Source organism: Dipodomys spectabilis, unplaced genomic scaffold (genome assembly GCF_019054845.1).
Source record: "Dipodomys spectabilis isolate Male_0828 unplaced genomic scaffold, ASM1905484v1 ptg000669l, whole genome shotgun sequence".
NCBI lineage: Eukaryota > Metazoa > Chordata > Mammalia > Rodentia > Heteromyidae > Dipodomys > Dipodomys spectabilis.
Window position 1 is genome coordinate 4788462 of NW_024871346.1, and position 18009 is coordinate 4806470.

The window sequence follows — 18009 nt, forward strand, 5'->3', positions numbered from 1 at the left end:
ATTCCCATGAGAATTTTTTCTCGACTAGTGACTTCATTCCTTTACTGGACATAGTGTAATCAACTTCATTATTCATCTTTTTATAGTTTCATCTTTATTGTTTTTGAGGTTTTGAAGCATGTGATTCAGACTTACTGTTAAGTGAGCTTTTGGTATACCCACTCATATTCAGCTTATTTACAGCCATGTTTTCCTTTAGTTGAAAGTTTCTAACTATAGTTTATACATCTTAGTGGGTAGCTTCTTAATTAGGATAGTATAGGTAAATATATTAGGATTTTCAAGTATATTTTCAATCATATATTTTCAGATTTTCAAGTATAAGCTGGGAGAGTAAGACGATCAACAGAAATTGTAAGCAGTCAAGGCTATAAACTACATCATAATATATCTTGGAGACATTTTTATCTGCTACTCCTTACTACTTCTGGCAGTGGTAGTGTAGCTTTCAAAAGGGTGAAGGAGGAGGGGATGGGAAGTCCTACTGAATTGGCTTAGCAGAGAGAAAAGGAGGGGCTGCTTTTCTTGTCGATTTCATGGAGGAACTCTCTTCCAAGATAAGACTTTTCTGCAGGTAAGAGTTTTCACAACACCATGATGTCAGAATCAAGCGAGGTTTGATAGAAGTGACACAGTGCGATTCACATTATTAGCTAATCGCTCTGACCCATGTGTGGGATTAGTTGTTCTTTCAACATCATGGTCACTCTGGGCCTCATATGTAAAACGACCAGTTTGGAAACCAGAAGCACAGAGCTTGCAAGTTCTGTCCTGTAGTTCTTGGTGCTTCAATGAGAAATGTCTTACAAAAGACAAGGAAAATGGAGTGGGTTCTGAATTTCCTTCCTGTCCTTCAAAGCTTCTTTGGTTTTACAAGTTTCCTTTATGAAGTTTCCATACAAATCCTTGAAAGAATACATCAGTGCTTGTTTTCGTATTAATTCTTACACACACACACACTCTCTCTCTCCCTCTCTCTCTCTCTCTCTCTCTCTCTCTCCCCCCCCTCCCCAAGAACATGAGCCTCACAGTAAGGCAACTCCCCCCTCAGATGACAGCACACCTTACTAGCTTAGCAGCCTTTGCCAAACTTCCTGCTCTGTATATTTGAGCCATATTATCTTCATTTTAAAAATAGGTATCCCATCTTAAAATTGAGAATTAAAGAGACAATATACAGAGCCGTAAATGGCAATGAATGCATAGCAGAGAAGCAGCCCTTCCCTTTGACTAACTCTTTTCAGTTGAGAATGACTTGTGCAGCCCCCTCTCCCCGCCCCCGCCCAACCACCACCAGCAGTGTTTCACAGTGTTTGGAGACTTTTTGTTTTCCCAAGCCAGATGATGCAGACATCTAGTGAATGGAGAGACAGAACTAAACATCCAGTGTCTAGGACAACCTCCATGCAGATAAATCTGTAGCCTAAATTGTCAGCACCATGGAGGCCTTATATGTAGTAACTTACACAGAGTGTAGGGGGAAAAATACTTAGAGCCTAGAAGTGGGTATATTCTGTTATGTGGTGAACTCTGGAAAAACAGCAAATAGACACAGTCTCTACCATCAAGGTATATACTTTCTAGTTGGAGAAAAAGAAATTATAAACAAATTAAGGACTAGAGAAAAATATGAGAAGAACTTCTATTTTATATTGAACTGCTCATAGACAGTCTCTGATAAGGGAACCTTTGAACAGAGATCTCAGGGATGTAAAGGATCCAGCCTTGGATCATACTTTGGGTAAGATAATGAAGACAGTAGTATAGCAAATGCAAAGGCTTATGGGTAGAAATGTTTGGTGTTTTTGAGAAGCAATACCGTAAGTCATTGCAACTGAAATGTAGGAAGTAGGGAAACTGTTGGGAGGCAATATCAGACTGTAGAGAGATTGAGGACAGTGGGAAGACTTGGGCTCTGGTCCACATCAAGTGGGAAATTGTTGAAGAGTTTTTACATAACCAGCAAGATCCCATCTTACCTTTTCTTGAAGGGGTAGCATTACTGGGGCTTGAACTCCAGACCTCAAGCTCTTACTCCAAGTTTTTACTCACATCTAGAGCATCACCTCCAGTTCTCATAGTCCAGTCTTCATTGTTTGAAAGATAGACTATTCTTGCCAAGAGCTGATGGCTCACGCTTGGAATCCTAGCTACTCAGGAGGCTGAGATCTGAGGATCACAGTGCAAAGCCAGCTCAGGTGGGAAAATCAGTAAGACTCTTATCTCCATTTAATCACTAGAGAACCATGAGTGACGCTCTGGCTCAAAGTTATAGAGCTCTAACCTTGAGCAAAAGATCTCAGGGATAGTATCAGGCCCTGAGTTCAAGCCCCACAATTGACCAAAAACAAAACAAAACACTATTCTTGTTGTATGGTAGGCCAACTGATGGAAAGAGATGAAGGAGAAGAAGATCCTTTAGGAGATCATATCAGTAAATCTGAGGAGAATAAAAAAGATGAATTAAACATTTTTTTGAAGCCAGGTACCAGTGGCTCACACCTGTAATCCTAACTACTCAGGAGACTGAGATCTGAGGATGGAGGTTCAATGCCAGCCCGGGCAGGAAAGGCCGTGAGACTTTTATCTCCACTTAACCACCAGAAAACTGGAAGTGGCGCTGTAGCTCAAGTGGTAGAACGCTAGCCTTAAACTGAAGAGCTGAGGGACAGCGCCCAGGCCCAGAGTTCAAGCCCTATGACTGGGAAAAAAAAAAAGAGCTAGGTACCAAGTAGCTCATGCCTATAATTCTACCTACTCAGGAGACTGAGATCTGAGGATTGTGGTTCAGACAGCCTAGCCAAGAAAGTCCATGGGACTCTGTCCAGTTAACCAACAGAAGTAAAGCTATTGCTCGGGTGCAGCACAAGCCTTGAGCAAAGAAGCTCAGGGACAGCTCTCAGGCCCTGAGTCCAAGCCCCAGGACTGGCACACATGTTAAAAAAAAAACAAAACTGAAATAACAGTCTGGCTGTGTAGCTCAGGATGTGTAACTCCTGCCTATGACTCAACTGTTGGCATTACAAGAGTGAGCTATCACACCTACTGATAAGATAAAACAACGGGGAAAAAAGGATATTTTTCTTTGAGCTAATTTTGCTTGACTTACAGGAAGTCATCAAATATCTACCTATATACATAAAGTTACCCAAATGGCAGAAAGATCACAGAAACAGAAAAGTTTAAATGTATATGTCAACAAAAAGAAAAAAAGACACAAACACAGAAAGGAGAATGTCTTTGGTACACTTAGGGAGTTACATGCTGGGTAATGAATGTAGCTGTAAATAATCCAGGTGGGCCTGGGTTGGGGTGAACTGTGCTTGTCCTTGGGGAAAGTAGTTTGCACAGACACAGGACCTTCATGTTAACTGAAGTTAAAACTTTTCATGAAAATTCCAATGAACAGGTATCAAGAGCCTGTTTTGTTCAAAATGTTGAAAACACAAATTGTACCAGGTACTTCATACACAGGAATATTTGCTTTTCTGTGTTTGCATGTAAGTAGGACCCAGAAAATTAATTCATCTGGGTTGAAAGTCTGCCTCCTTTGTTTGCTTCAAAATGACCAGAAAAGGCTGTAATTTCTTGGTGGTGGAATGAGTGATTACTAATACCATCATTTTTTTTCATCTTTTTTTTTTTAAAAGAAACTATAACAGTTAAATATTTGGAAATTTAGGAACAGTTCTTAAAAACCTATTTTTCCATGTATATTCCTACATTCCTATATTGTAATATTAGAAAAGTTCAATATCAGGGAAAAAATATCTGTTGTGGCTTTTTTTCTGAATATTTAAGAACACTTTTGCTGACACTTAACGAAATCAAGGAGTGGGTAGAATTGAGAGATTAAACAGAAACCAAACTGTGTTTGCAGATACAAGAGATGATTCATTTGAAGATGACCTTGCAGTCATGTGGCGGTCAGAGATGAGGAGAGCACTGTATCATTTGAGAATATCAGTATGAATAAAAGTAGTAATAAATCAGTTATAATTATTCAATGATCTTTAATTCTGAGATTTGTACTTTTTTATTGTAAAAATACTGTACAGAGGGGTGACAATTACATGGGGAGATTTGTACTTTTACTATGACAATTACATGCTCATACTGGCTTGTCATATGAACTTTTTAGCTCCTCATAAAATGACAGTTCTAAAAATTAAGTTCTCAGTGTGTTACTTGGCTCAGAAGCTGAACCCCAATATGAATATAGCTTCTATTCTAGTTACAATAACATATACAAGCAGTTGCATCTTGAGAAATGTGTGTGTACAATAGAGTAGGTTTAGGATTGAGGTTTTACTTCTAACTTTGCCTCTTTATCTTAATGCTTATAGATGTTTTTCTTTTAATTTCTCCAAATTTCAGTATCTTTAGCTGTAAAATGGAGCTATTTAAATTGTTATTGTGCTGCTGTATGTAAAAAGTAGGCATTATTTTGGTCATGTTGTTTTCACTAAGTGAATAACTTTTTTCCATTTGTACTTTTTCACGGAGATTTCTTAGGATGAGATGTGGTTATAGGAAAGGAAGATTAGTAAGTGTCTCAGGGAACAGCACTTCAGTCCATCTTTAGTCATTTTTGAAAGAACATATATTGAGTAATAGGTTTAGGCAGACAAAGAACAAAAGGAGAGAGAGATGTATAATTATATAAACAGACCTGGTCAGAGTGTGATGTGATTGATCATTATTTCAGTCCTCTTTTGGAGAGGAAGACTTGTAGACCCTGTCCAGTGATGACAACGATAACAAGGTCTACAAGTCTTCATTGTCTAGTCTGTCCCGAGGAGGCTCCAATGTTCCTTAGGGTTAGTTCAGGTCTGTTGTTATAAAGATGTTATTGATCAGTCCTGTCCTTCCTGGAACTCAAAGTCATTGCCTGCACATTGACTGCAGAGAGAATTCTTTGGAGCAAAGTCATGCATAAAATGGAAGCTGGGATGCCAAGCTTTTCTCTTTCTTTTGGTTAATTCATGGGCTCAAGTAAGCAAAAGCACCTTTTAAATACCTATTACAGTAGATCAACAGAAAATAAAAGCCAAACTTCCTTAATATTTGGCTAATGTCTTGATATTTAAATGGGTCTTTGGTTTAAGGTTTGCTTCTCCTCTGGAATTCATATAATCTGCTCACAGTTCTTAAAGTTCTTGGTCATATATCAGCCAACATTGAATTAAAAAATATTTACTGTAGGTTAAAGACATCTTTTTATGATATAAATAGGCTAGCGTGGAACTAGAAGCCCCAGGCTTCAGCTCTACCTTAGTTACCTTTGGTTTCAACCTCAATTTCCTTATCTTTAAAATGAAGAGCCTTGAACAAGATAAACTTTGAGCTACACTCCAACCATAGTGCACCATGCCTATACATCTTTTTTATAGGGTAGATTGCCTTGCATTGAGTGTTTCCTGTATGGCTAGGCACTGGGGCCACTTCCTGATGGTCCTAAGATCAAAGGTTGCAGCTTACATGCTGAAGGAATTGAAAAAAAACTAAGATGCCTCCGAATAAAAGAGAACAGGCATTGAAGAGAATATCTGAAAGTAAGACGCTAGCTCTAACCATTTAAAGTCTTTAAAAGTTTATGAGTATTTTTGAAATACTGTCAGAAAATATGCTTTGCAGACCATAATATTGGACTTAGCCAGACACTTCATTTATTTTTTATTTTTTTTATTTTTTTTGTCGGTCGTGGGCTTGAACTCTGGGCTAGACACTTCATTTAATTAAAGCTGGCAACTTAGTAAACTCAATCTCTTAGGGTAAGTTTGTCTAACTTAGATTTTTACAATCACTTATTACAGACACATACAGAAGACAAATCTTGATCATTAACTTGATGGAAGAAAAAAGTATTAAAAATCTTTCTAGGAAGATTCTGTATTTTTCCATAGTTAAGTCTAATTCCTTCTGTCTAGCCATATGTTGGGTAGAGGGGCCACTTAGCTGGAAAGTAGCAGGTAAGAATGCATAGGTAGCCCAGGACGGTTGCTTTAGGATAATAGCCATTAGAGAATAGCATTTATTTATTCAGAAATGTTCATTACTAACCAGGCATTGGTTGCTTATACCTGTAATCTTAACTACTCAAGAGGATGAAATCTGAAACTTGAGGGTCAAACCCAATCCAGGCAGACAAATCTGAGAGACAAGAATCTCCAGCTGAGCAGAAAAAAAACACAAAAGGGAAAGTGTGGTTCAAGAGATAGAGCACAGCCTTGAGCAAACAAAAGCTAAGCAAGAGCATGAGGCCCTGAGTTCAGGCTCTAGTACCTATAAAAGAAGAAAAAGAAACAACAATTCATAACTAACCTGGAACAAGTGGCTTATGCCTATAATCCTAACTTATTTGGAGATTGAGAACAAAACGATCATAATTTAAGGCCAGCCCAGGCAGGAAAATTTTGAGATCCTATCTCAAAAATAACCAGCAAAAACAGGACTGGGAGCGTGGCTCAGTGATGGAGTGACAGCCTAGCAAGTAAAAGACCCTGAGTTTTAACTCTAGTATCACAAAAAAAAAAAAAAAAAACCCACTGCTTATTAACTATGTGTCATACATTTCTAGGAGCTGTCATCAGATACAAAAAACCCACTGCTTATTAACCATGTGTCATACATTTCTAGGAGCTGCCATCAGATACAGCATATATTTTGTATACAAACATGAAAGTACATAAATAGATATATGAGTAATGCACTGTTAACAGTCATGGAGAGTTTCTTTAAAAAATACACAATACTAACTCAGTTATATTCAAACATATAAATATTACTTTTGCATTACTTTACATCAACATTTGAGTCCTGTGACTGATACATTAAGAAGAGGACCAAAACTAAATAGTGCATCTACATATCAAAAACTACTCCCAAGTACATAAAAATCTACCCAAACATATACCTACTAAGAATGCCCTTAAAGAGAACACAGTTTTCTGATGCATACTCTAAACAGTATCTACAGTTGTGTATTTATACACTTGACACAAATACATATGTATATACTTTTTATCTGCAAAATATTTACTTGTATATCTTCAAAAAGGATACTTGAACCTAGAGAGCAAATAAGCAAGGGAAGACTGGGTTTGTTTCTGCACCAAGTACGTAAAGAAATGAAGGAGAAGAGAAAAATGCAAAGCAAGGAAAAAGGTAGAAAATGAGAGAAAAGTTGATGACCTTAGAAGAAGCCCAGAAAGTCATTTTCTCTGACCTCCTAGCATCCCATCTAGCATTTTTGTAGTGAACTGATAAATCTGTGAAGTAACCGTAACCACTTAGTTCAGAGGAAAGGAAAAAAATAATTTCAATTTGAAAACTATAAAGACAGCTACACAAATGGAAAGAAGTAGTAATTATGTGCTCAACAACTGTGATAAAGTCCTTCTAAAATAGAAGAGAAATTGAAATCTCAGGGAATTTTTTCCTTTGTTGGCCATGAACCCATTCCACGAACTACCAGCCTGTCTCATGTCAAACGCTTCCCTTACCGAGGAAGCGGAAGCGGTCGTAGTCTTTCCCACCAGACCATGGGTGAATTATAATTATCCTACCTCTTGTGGGACAGTGAAGCAGCAAACATCTGCTGAACTGAATCAAAGAAGCCACGAGTGAAGCTATACCAAACTGTGAATCATACCTGGACTCAGATTAAAGGGTCTGTGTTGTGTTTACCTTCTCTTTATTTTCTCTGCAACTTAAAATATGGATTTGTTAACTCTGGCTCCATGTTCTGAAGGAGGAATATATGGATTTCATTCACTGACTCCTGTTTCAGCATTGAAAAAATGCAGCTTTAAAGTGGATGGACAATAATAGTTAATAACAGTTTTCCTGTTGGTTTTGCCCCTTCACAGTTTTCTTTTGCTTTAAAAGAACAGGATAAACAAGAAACTTCAGAAGTGCACAGTCCAAGAAACTAAGTTCTTTGGTTTTACTTTCAATAATAAAGGAGTAAAAACTTACATTTTAAACTTTACTTCCAAAAGAAATAAGCCTCATGAAATACTGTAACTTGTCGTAATTTTATATATCGTGGTATACATGGTCTTACTTAATTGTTCACCTACAGTAAAGAAAGCAAAATGGTACTTCAAAGAAATGGTTCTTTGCAGTATGACCTGTGAGAATATATGTAGTAGTCTACTTTTTTTTAATGTATCTTTTTATTTTTATCTATTAGAGAGCAGAAAGACAGACTCGAATAATGGATTCGGTCCAATATGCAGAATTCTGTGAAAGTCGACAGTTAAGTTTCTGTAAGTAAGAATTTAACTTTCCACAATTATACATATGAGAGACTGTGTGTTACAGATGTACTAAACTATGACAAGTTCTCCATGTCTCAGAAATTGATGTATTTGTGTGTGTGTGTGTGTGTGTGTGTGTGTGTGTGTGTGTGTGTGTGTGTGTGTGTGTGTGTGTAGTTATAACTACTACAGAAACAACGTATGCATTGTGAGGCAGCCTATGAAAGATTTTACACATTCTACTGAAATTACTAGTATTAACAGATTTAAAGGGTTCTAATAATACACAGGTACCTATGTTAATTATTCATATTACCTTCAGTCAGTAAAATGCCCTTTTTAAAATATTCTCATTTCAGTTTCTTTTCTACTTTCTTGATCACACTTACATGGTTATTGCTGTCTACTTGGTCTACAAATAATGTTTGAAAGACCCCAGTATTAATTATAAATGCCAAATCTCTCTTTGTGCACATTCGTGACTTCAAAGAACACATCTTCCGTTTTTGTCTTCAGCCTCCTGCTGTGGCATGCATTTTGCATTGGCCAACTTCATTAGTTCATACTCGGAATACTAATAACCTCGTGATAAAACTGAGTACCAGCTTATTAAATGTGCAGACAGCCCCAGGATAGTGGCTGGATTGTGTAGCAGACCATCCTCATATCAGTAGTTCAGTGGTGAGTAAAGCTCTCTCAGTGTAGAGGTCAAGAAAGTGTGATGAAAAGTCCAGTTAGTAATATGACACAGTTGCACATGGCCCCAGCCTGCATGATTGTAGAAACAATGGGGCTCTAAACAAAAACCTATTATGTGGGCAGAGTAACAACATGTTTGACTTGGAAACACAAAATAAGAGCTTCATTTGTAGATGATAAAAAGTGCAAATAGATGACACATTTCAAATGCTGCCCCATGAAAATGTCAGTAATATATGGGAAAGCATGTTCTGGAAGAGGTTTTTTTTTTTCCCCCCCTAAATAAATATGCTTTCCAATCTGACTAACGATTTGGCATCATACATCTGTAAAGCATTAAGTAAATGACACTTCAGATCATGGCAATTTCAGCAAATGAAAGGTTTCTGAATTATAATTTTTAGGTTTAAAAATGGCATTTGCGTCTTTTAAAGTATAAATCTCCAGTTTATAAAGTAACAGTGCGATCGAGCTATTTTTCAAATCATATTTTAAATTTAATTCACTTTAAAAGAAAAATTTTAGTGTGTTATTACCCAGTAAAGCTAAATCTTTTTTTATTGGTAGTACTAGAATTTGAACTCAGTGCCTTGAACTTGCTGGGCAAACACTATACCACTTGAGCCATGACCCAGCCCTTGGTTGCTTTAGGTATTTTTGGAATGGTTTTTCAGTTGGGTCCAGCCTTAGACCATGATCCTCCTACTATACTTTCCATGTACTTGGGATTACAGGTATACCTCACCACACCCAGGTAGTCGGTTGAGATGGGGTCTCGCTAACTTTCTGTTTGGGCTAGCATCCAACCATGCTTTTCTTGATCTCTGCCTCCTGAATCTCTACAACACTTTACTTGACTAAAACTTTAATGTCTTCTAATAGCCTTTCATAGTAGATTAAAAATCAAGGGCTGGGCTGTAGCTCAGTGGCAAAGCACTTGCCTAGCAAGGGCAGTGTCCTGGGTTGAATCCCCAGAACAACAGAAAAAAAAAAAAAACTACACACACACAAGAAAAAAATCAGTATGTTCTTCTGATAAAATAATTATACTGTAAATGTCATCTTGTTTTCTATAGGAAAAAGGATTTAGTCATTTTAAGCATTTGCTTATGTGTGTATGTCCAGAAGGATTTTATTATGAAGCCTTGCTAGAAGAACCTGATTGGTGTTACAAAACATACGTTGAGCATGAGTCTGCTGGTGTCAGACACTACTTTATATGGGGGGACACAATGGTGAAGTCATATTCTTGTCCCTCTATCCTCAGAGCTTACAGCCTAGCCAGAAGCTCCTCATTCTGTTGTGTGTATGGGTAGAGCTGAATACTGACCATCCTTCTCCTCCCCACTTTTCACATAAGTATTTCAGAGTATAATCAGTGGGTATCTGCATCTGTTTCCAGTGACCTGTCAGAGCGGAAAGTGGATAAAGTGCCTTTTATTGATCTTGTCAAATTTCTCCCTGTTGACTATAACTTCACAGGTATTCCACAGATGTTAAACAAGTGTTCGTGAGCTGTTCCAGCTTACCAGTTAGATGGAATGTTGCACGTCAGATATTTGGAAGATTGGTTACCTTGGGGAGAATGCTTTAAGGGGGATTATCATAATTCTGCCACATTTGACAGCTTTGGATATGTACTTTCATAACAGGACTTCATATTGTCTATGATTTATTTAAAAGAAAACCCTTCTGTATATGGAGTCCATGAAGATTCCATCTGTGTGGATCAAAACATCATGCTTTGAGTTACTATTAAATATTCTGTACACCAGAGTCCAGATTAATAAAAAAAAACTGGATTTTTTTGAAGTATAGATTTGATAACATCTTTGCTATCAATCTTTTTCATCTGGGCACTAGTTAAATGAGTAATGTCTAAGGAAAGCCCTGTATCAAATTAGTAGTGTTGTAGATTAGAGATATTTAATAGAAGATTCCATATGTTGTTTGGTTCCATAGTGATATGGAACTGCTATGTAGGCAGGGGGACTTGATACATGTTCTTCACCCACAAAGAATGTATAATATGGTCTGAGAAATTAGAAGTACCAACGAAAGATGTCTGATCATTTCAATAAATGGCTAAAGTAGGAGAATAGACCTTTGGCTATGTGGGCAGGTTGCATGTGAATGAAGAAGAGTGGTGAGACAGCATTTCATAGGAGAAAAGAAACAGGCATTGAGCACTGAGATATACTCAAGGCCAGGTGTTGGGGGTTCCTAGGGAAGTAACGTAAATATAGAGTGGAGTCACTCTGGTTTTGAAGGCTTACGAATCTGGCACACACCTGTACCTAACTACTTGGAATGCAGAAGCAAAAGGATTCAGAGATTGAGGCAAACTTAACCACCCTCTCTTAAAATACAAATACACAGAGTAGAGTAGGGACCAAATACCCATGGCTCACCCCTATCATTGGAGCTGCTCAGGAGGCTGAGATCAGAGGATCACAGTTGGAAGCCAGCTTGGACAGAAAATTCCAGGAGACTTCATCTCCATTTAATCAGCAAAAAGATGGCCAGGAGGCATAAATCAAATGATAGGACACTAGCTGTAGCAAGCAAACCAAGCAAGAGCTTGAGGCCCTGAGTTGAAGCCTAGTACTTGCACAAAAGAAAGGGGTGGTGAGAGAACAAGGGGTACAGTTCTAATGGTAAAGGGCTTAGGTTCTGGGTTCAATCCCCATCACCAGAAAGAAAAAATTAAAAAGTATCTGAACATCTTCACAATTAGAGGAAATATAACTACAGGTTTGAATCAGGCTAATTGTCACTTAATTTCATTAATTCTAAATTCATAGCTCTGAGCCTTTTCTACTAATAAACAGATTTTGAAAAGTAGTAGAAATGCAGTTTCTCTGTGTTCTTCCCCTGATCTCCTTTTGTGTTTCTACAAGAGTAACTTAAAATTATCCTAAGCAAGCAACTTTTAAAAGCAAGCTAAAGTCAATGGTAACATTCTGAAGCAATGTGAGAAGCAGTAAATGTGAGTTTAAATCCCTCTATGCCCCAAAATATTTCATTAATGAATTAATAAATAAAATTTGGGTTTCTTAGGAGTAGAAAATTTAGACCGTAATAAAAATTCACAGACATTGCATTTATTTATATTATTTTTATGCAGTTCTCAGGACAAATTTTTCATTTTTATTGTAGTAGTATGAAGATCAAAACCCTTTAAAATTAAATTTCACTTGTTGAATTGAAACCCCTTTGTATTACTGAAGGTAATAATAATATTAAAAACAACTGAAAATGAGTTTATGTTTTGCTGTTTTTGTTTCCTTTCCTGTTCTGTGTGTTCGTTTATATGTCTTTGGGAGGATATGGGGAGGCACAGGATTGAAGGGACAAAAGGTGAACGAATACAGCAGTGTAGCCACTGCACACTGTGTGGAAAATGCACTGTGTAACTTGTGGGTGGGATGGGAGGGAAGAACTGCGAGAGAGCGAGGAAAGGGGTGACATTGTCCAAAAAGAAATTTACTCTTTACTGACTTATGTCACTGTAACCCCTCTGCAGACCCTCTTTATCATAACAATTAAAAATTTCAAATAGAAGAAAGAGAGCTTAAAATACATCGCCCTCATAAGTTATATCATTTCCAAATAACAAGAGAAGAACCTGAATCTTAGTCTCCTAAATAAAATTGAAGCCTTTTCACTTTTAGTAGTTTTCTTTAATAGTTGAAATAACTCTCTATTTTCAAATAAATGAAAAAAAACTTATTTGAATTTCTCCACTTTTTTTAATGACTAGCAAAAAAAGCTTCGAAATTTCGAGACTGGCTGGACTGTGGCAGCATGGAGATAAAGCCCAATGTTATTGCGATGGAAATTTTAGCCTATTTGGCATATGAGACTGTGGCACAGGTGAGAATGCTAAACTATCCATCAAGCTAGTTTCTACTCAGCTCTGTCCACGGTCAGTCCTGCCTTCCACCTATGCTCTGTGTAGGATGAGAACAGTCTGCTCTGTACTGTGATACCTGCCTCATTTCCTAGTTGGTTACATTTCTCTGTTTCCTTAGTGCTGATGAGTTTAAGGGTACAAGAAAGACTTTCTGGCAGCTTTATTCTAAGCAGGAATGGAATGCCAACTTTCTTTTAAGTCCTCAACTTAATCTCTACTTTAGAGATTCTTTCATGGCTTTGAAAACTGCCTTTGTATGAATGTGAGCTCTCCCGAGTGCTCGAAGTTTGGTCTGGGATCTCTGTCCTCTAGCAGAGTTCGGCAAGTGTGGTCTGTGGGACACGAGCGTCAGCATCTCCTTGGTTCACATTCAGAATGAGAACCCCCAGACGACCCCTGAGAGCAGACCTACAGAGCTGCAATCTTGGGCTTGAAGCCCAGAAATCAGTACTTTAAAACTCGTCCCTAGTTATTATAAAAATAGGCTTTGAGAACCACTCCCCTACAGTCAAAATATGTCATTTGTGTTCATGTATAGGTCCATGTGTGGTCTGTGCTCTTCTCCACAGTGCAGATCTTGAGGCACCAGTATTATCAATGCCATTCACAACATCCTGCCTGTAGGCTTGCCACTTCGGTGCCATTAATGAGTATTTCCAATTGTGTGACTTTATTTTCACTACTCTGATCTTCTAGCTGGTGGATCTGGCTCTACTTGTGAGGCAGGACATGGTAACCAAGGCTGGGGACCCCTTCAGCCATGCCATTTCTGCAACCTTCATTCAGTACCACAACTCTTCTGAGGTAAGTATTGGAAAATCAGCTTCAACACACTGGCAGATTTTGTGACATATCTAGTATTTACATTAATAGTTCCTTGAAAACAAATGTAAGAATATACAATATTCAGTTAAAGAATCTTTATACATTGTCCATTCAAATAAGTATTTATTGAGTATTTTCTGTGTGTTAGGCCATGATAGTTCACTTAATATACTGATTTTTTTAACCTTTTCTTGCCTTCCTTTGGCTTTCCTAGCCTTTTAATGAAAGGTAAGTGGGTTCAGAACATTCCTTGTTTCCATGGAAAATGAACAACTGGTTTAGGTAACTAAATAATATTGGAAAAAGTTATTTCTTTCTTTGTCTCTCAAAGATGAAAGAGTTTGAGGTTATAGCTAGTGGTGGAGCACTTGCCTAGGATATAAAGGCCCTACATTTTATCCCCAGTACTAAGAGGCAGAGTCTGAGTGACAGAGAGGGAAGCTGACTATTGTTCATATAATGATTCCTGTCCTTTATTAATAGCTTTCCATTTCATTTACTGATTCATCCATAAGCTGATTTAGAAAGGCCTGGCTCCATTTATCTTCAGGTTTTAGATTGGCCCTTGCACATAAAAGTCCTGTCCTTTTCTGATCTGACTTAGGTTTTAGAAATGTTACCCGTGGCAAACTATTTTTGTTTGTTTGTTTTGTTTTTTGCCAGTCATGGGGCCTGAGCATAGTCCCTAAGCTTCATTTGCTCAAGGCTAGCACTCTACCACTTGAGCCACAGCACCACTTCCAGCCTTTTCCGTGTATGTGGTACTGAGGAACCGAACACAGGGCTTAATGCATGTTAGGCAAGCACTCTACCACTAAGACATATTCCCAGCCCATGGAGATTTTTTTTTTTTTTTGTCAGTGTGGGGCTTGAACTCTGGGCATGGGCACTGTCCCTCACCTCTTCAAGGCGAGCACTCTACCACTTGAGCCACAGCGCCACTTCTGGTTTTCTGGTGGTTTACTGGAGATACGAGTCTCACAGACTTTACTGCTCGAGCTGGCTTTGAACTGTGATCCTCAGTTCTCAGACTCCTCAGTAGCTAGGATTACAAGTGTGAGCCACCAGCACCCGGCTGGAGATCTATTTTTAAAAAAGGCCCTTCTTGCCACTCATAAGCCTATGCATAATAATATACCACTTTTAGTTTCCAAAATATTCTCTGTAAATAGCATTTGCTAATATTTTACCTTTAAGCATAAAAAGCAATTGCATATAATTCAGTCTTTTAACCAGATAGAAGGCAGTGAAAACTCTGGTCAGTATCTTCATGTATTATTATAAAGTGAGTTTTTATCAGTTTGAGTGAAAATGTATAACCTGAACATGGCAAAGCTCTGTTTTACACCATTGCCTTAATTACTAACACTCACTTCCTATTAACCTCTGTAGGTGAGGACAGTGGCTCAAGTTGTTTCTAAGAAACTCTAAGGAATCTGTGAACCCATGAACCCCAGGTTTTAGTATTCTGTTCTAAACTACTTAAAAAATATACAAATATATATGCCATACAGCATCTTATCACAACCCAAAATGCACTTGACATCTTTTCATATACCTTGGACAGTCAGATTGGCTTGAAAACCAAGTGGGAATTCAAATGTTTATGCCTATTAAAAGTCCTTTTTTTCCCTCTTAGAAAAGGTCATACATCATTATCAGTCAACATACTTTAAAAGTCCCTAAAGCTTACTTAGTTGATTAAACACTATTTGTTTTCTTTAGGTTTCAAACCCAAATTATGATGTCAAAGAACACCCTTTAAAATGTCTTTGATGCATGTTCACTTTATGAATATGTGTATAGTATGCTTTCCATTAACATCAGACAAATTTGTTGTAACATTTCTAATTGAGGAAATTTACTGTGAACATAACAAGCCTAGTTTTCCCTTAGCATTGAAGCGATTGCTTGCGTGGCTAGAAAAACTCCCCCAGCCCCTTCCCCACCCCCCCACACTTGGTTCTCCAGGGTGGCCAAGCCGCCCTGGGCAACTGCTCAGCAACCACAGCCGCTGTTCCCAGCTACACTGCAGTTGAGAAAAATGTCCTATGTGTACTGGGTTTCCTGGGCTCTCTGGGAGGTGGGAACATGAGCATCCGAGAGCATTCTGATGGAATGTTAGTATAAGCCTCAGGCTTTTTCCTGGCCTGGCATACACCTTTCCTCCTCTGTAACAGATAGTCAAAGTGGCCATTCATCATGATTGTCTTCTTTCCTGCCCTGAATTCCCTGACAAAACACACAAGAATGCCACTGTAAAGTATTGCAAGTCAGTAACCAACATCAAGGGTCTACACATCCAGGACCTTACTAAATGAGATAGAGGGAGATCTGGAGACTGTCTCAAGCTTTGTTCAGGAATACAGAATGATTTGTAAAACAAACAAGCAAACAAACAATTCAAGATAGCATATACCAATTTCCAAATGAGTGGTCCAGACTGAAATCTCAGAGGTTAAAGTAAATACGCAGAGAACGAAAAGAGCGTGGGGTGGGGGGGGGGGGGGGGGGAGAGTGTGTGCGTATGTTAGAACCAAAGGCTTCAGAAAGAAAGCCGGAAAGTTGAAGGAAAGAAGACTGAAAGTAAAAATAGTGAGAATCTTCTGAGGCTCATAAGAATAATTGTATACAGTAAATTAAAAGCATGATGAAAATATTCCTGCTCAGTTTCATTGAGGAGGGATAGTAGGTAACTAAATTTTAAAAATTAAGGCCCTATTTGTACAAGGTCTTACACTCCTGGAGTTATTAAGGAACAGTTGGAGAACTCTTGGCTTAAAGGATGATGGATTCAAAAGGGTGTTTTATGAATATCCAAATGGCAGTGTCACATTCAGTGGTTTGGAATGGGAAACTCAAGGTCATGGAGTTAATACTAAGACCATTGTATCTAAAGGAGTATTATTCTTGAGCACTAAGTACATTAGAGACTGAGCTGCTTAAGCTTGGGTTCCTCACACTAGAGTAACAAATTTAATACTAATTCATATAAATTTTCTATTTTTTATAACATGGTTTGCATACAGATAGATACAATCACTAGGAGTTACACTATATTCCAAAAAATCCAAAATATGAAAGAATTCTGACCCCAAGCATTTTGGATGAGGGATACGCAACCAATACCTTTATTTTCCAGAAGCAAGTCATAGTAGACCAGGTTCTTCCTCTCTTTTTTGGTACTCTTTCTAGACAAATGGATTAGGAAAAACTCTTGGATTCAGTATCTGTATTTCAGCAAGGTATTTCAGAGTCTTATCTAGTTTATTTTACTACATTATAAAGAGTTTGGACAGTAGGTAGGATAGGCAGTATAGTTTGATAGGATAAGGGAAATGTAGATTGATAATAAAATCAAGGGGAGAGACAAGGGTTTTTTTATGTCTATAAGTGCCTTAGAAGCCAATATTGTTAGGTAACAAGGAGTTTTCTGTTATTTTAGTTTTCAGGCATCATCCTGTAGACAGATGTGTGTAATAATATGTTTAATAATAACTGATTGAAAACATTTAGAATGTTTGACCACTGGAAAGAAGAGACTGAAAAAAACAACAGTCTACACATATTTGAGGCACTTATGCATGAAAGAGAGAATAAGAATAAACTTATAATTATGGCCAAAGAAGCCAAACGGGGAGGGAGGGAAGCGAAGGTCTAGAAGAGCCCAAACTTAATGACCCTATTTGTTACCACTGACAAATAATATATAGAAGGTATCTAGCTGGAGGAGAAAGCTTAGGGTTTCCTTTTGAGACATGTAATTCTGGATACTAGTAGAAATTTCAAATACAAGTATCTGTATCTTACTAGGACATCAGAAGATTTAGAAGATACAGGTAAAGAATTCTGATTTTATCTGAATGTATAAATTAAAAATTATCATATTTAGAATTTTAGAAACAAGGGGAAGCATCGTTCTGTGCATTAGATGAGAATAAATAATGTCTTTACCCTTCTGAATTGCAAGTAGCATTGAAGTTATGAGGTATAAGGATAGTCCTAATGTTACTAGAAGATCTGGAGGCTTGGGTTCAAGGCATGTCTCTTTGAGCAGGGGTTTTGCATCAAGTCCTGCCCAGACTCCCCTGAGAGCACGCCTCCTCCCACGCCGACAGCTCCCTCGTCTGGATCCCAGCACTCAGGGAAAACCACATCAGGATCCCTCGGGAATGGGAATGCTGGGCAAGACGCAGCTAAAACTAAGCAGAGAAAAAGGAAAAAGGTCAGTGGGACTTTTCTTTTTCCTGGTGTAGAGTGAAGAGTTTCAAATACAAGAAAATTATGCTGTTTTTCTAAAGATCA

At 37.9% G+C, this 18009-nt stretch overlaps 1 protein-coding gene across 4 annotated transcripts in view; it reads left to right on the forward strand.

Annotated features, from left to right (window-relative positions):
• Supt3h (SPT3 homolog, SAGA and STAGA complex component) overlaps nucleotides 1-18009 on the forward strand; it is a 241546-nt gene that overhangs the window by 166493 nt on the left and 57044 nt on the right. The window contains exons 7-10 of one of the 4 annotated variants that reach the window (XM_042672004.1): nucleotides 8198-8273; nucleotides 12727-12839; nucleotides 13576-13683; nucleotides 17762-17929. In XM_042672004.1, the coding sequence (XP_042527938.1) occupies nucleotides 8198-8273; nucleotides 12727-12839; nucleotides 13576-13683; nucleotides 17762-17929 (465 nt within the window). The remainder of the gene's footprint in view (nucleotides 1-8197; nucleotides 8274-12726; nucleotides 12840-13575; nucleotides 13684-17761; nucleotides 17930-18009) is intronic. The other 3 variants (XM_042672006.1, XM_042672007.1, XM_042672005.1) reach the window with 3 other exon arrangements.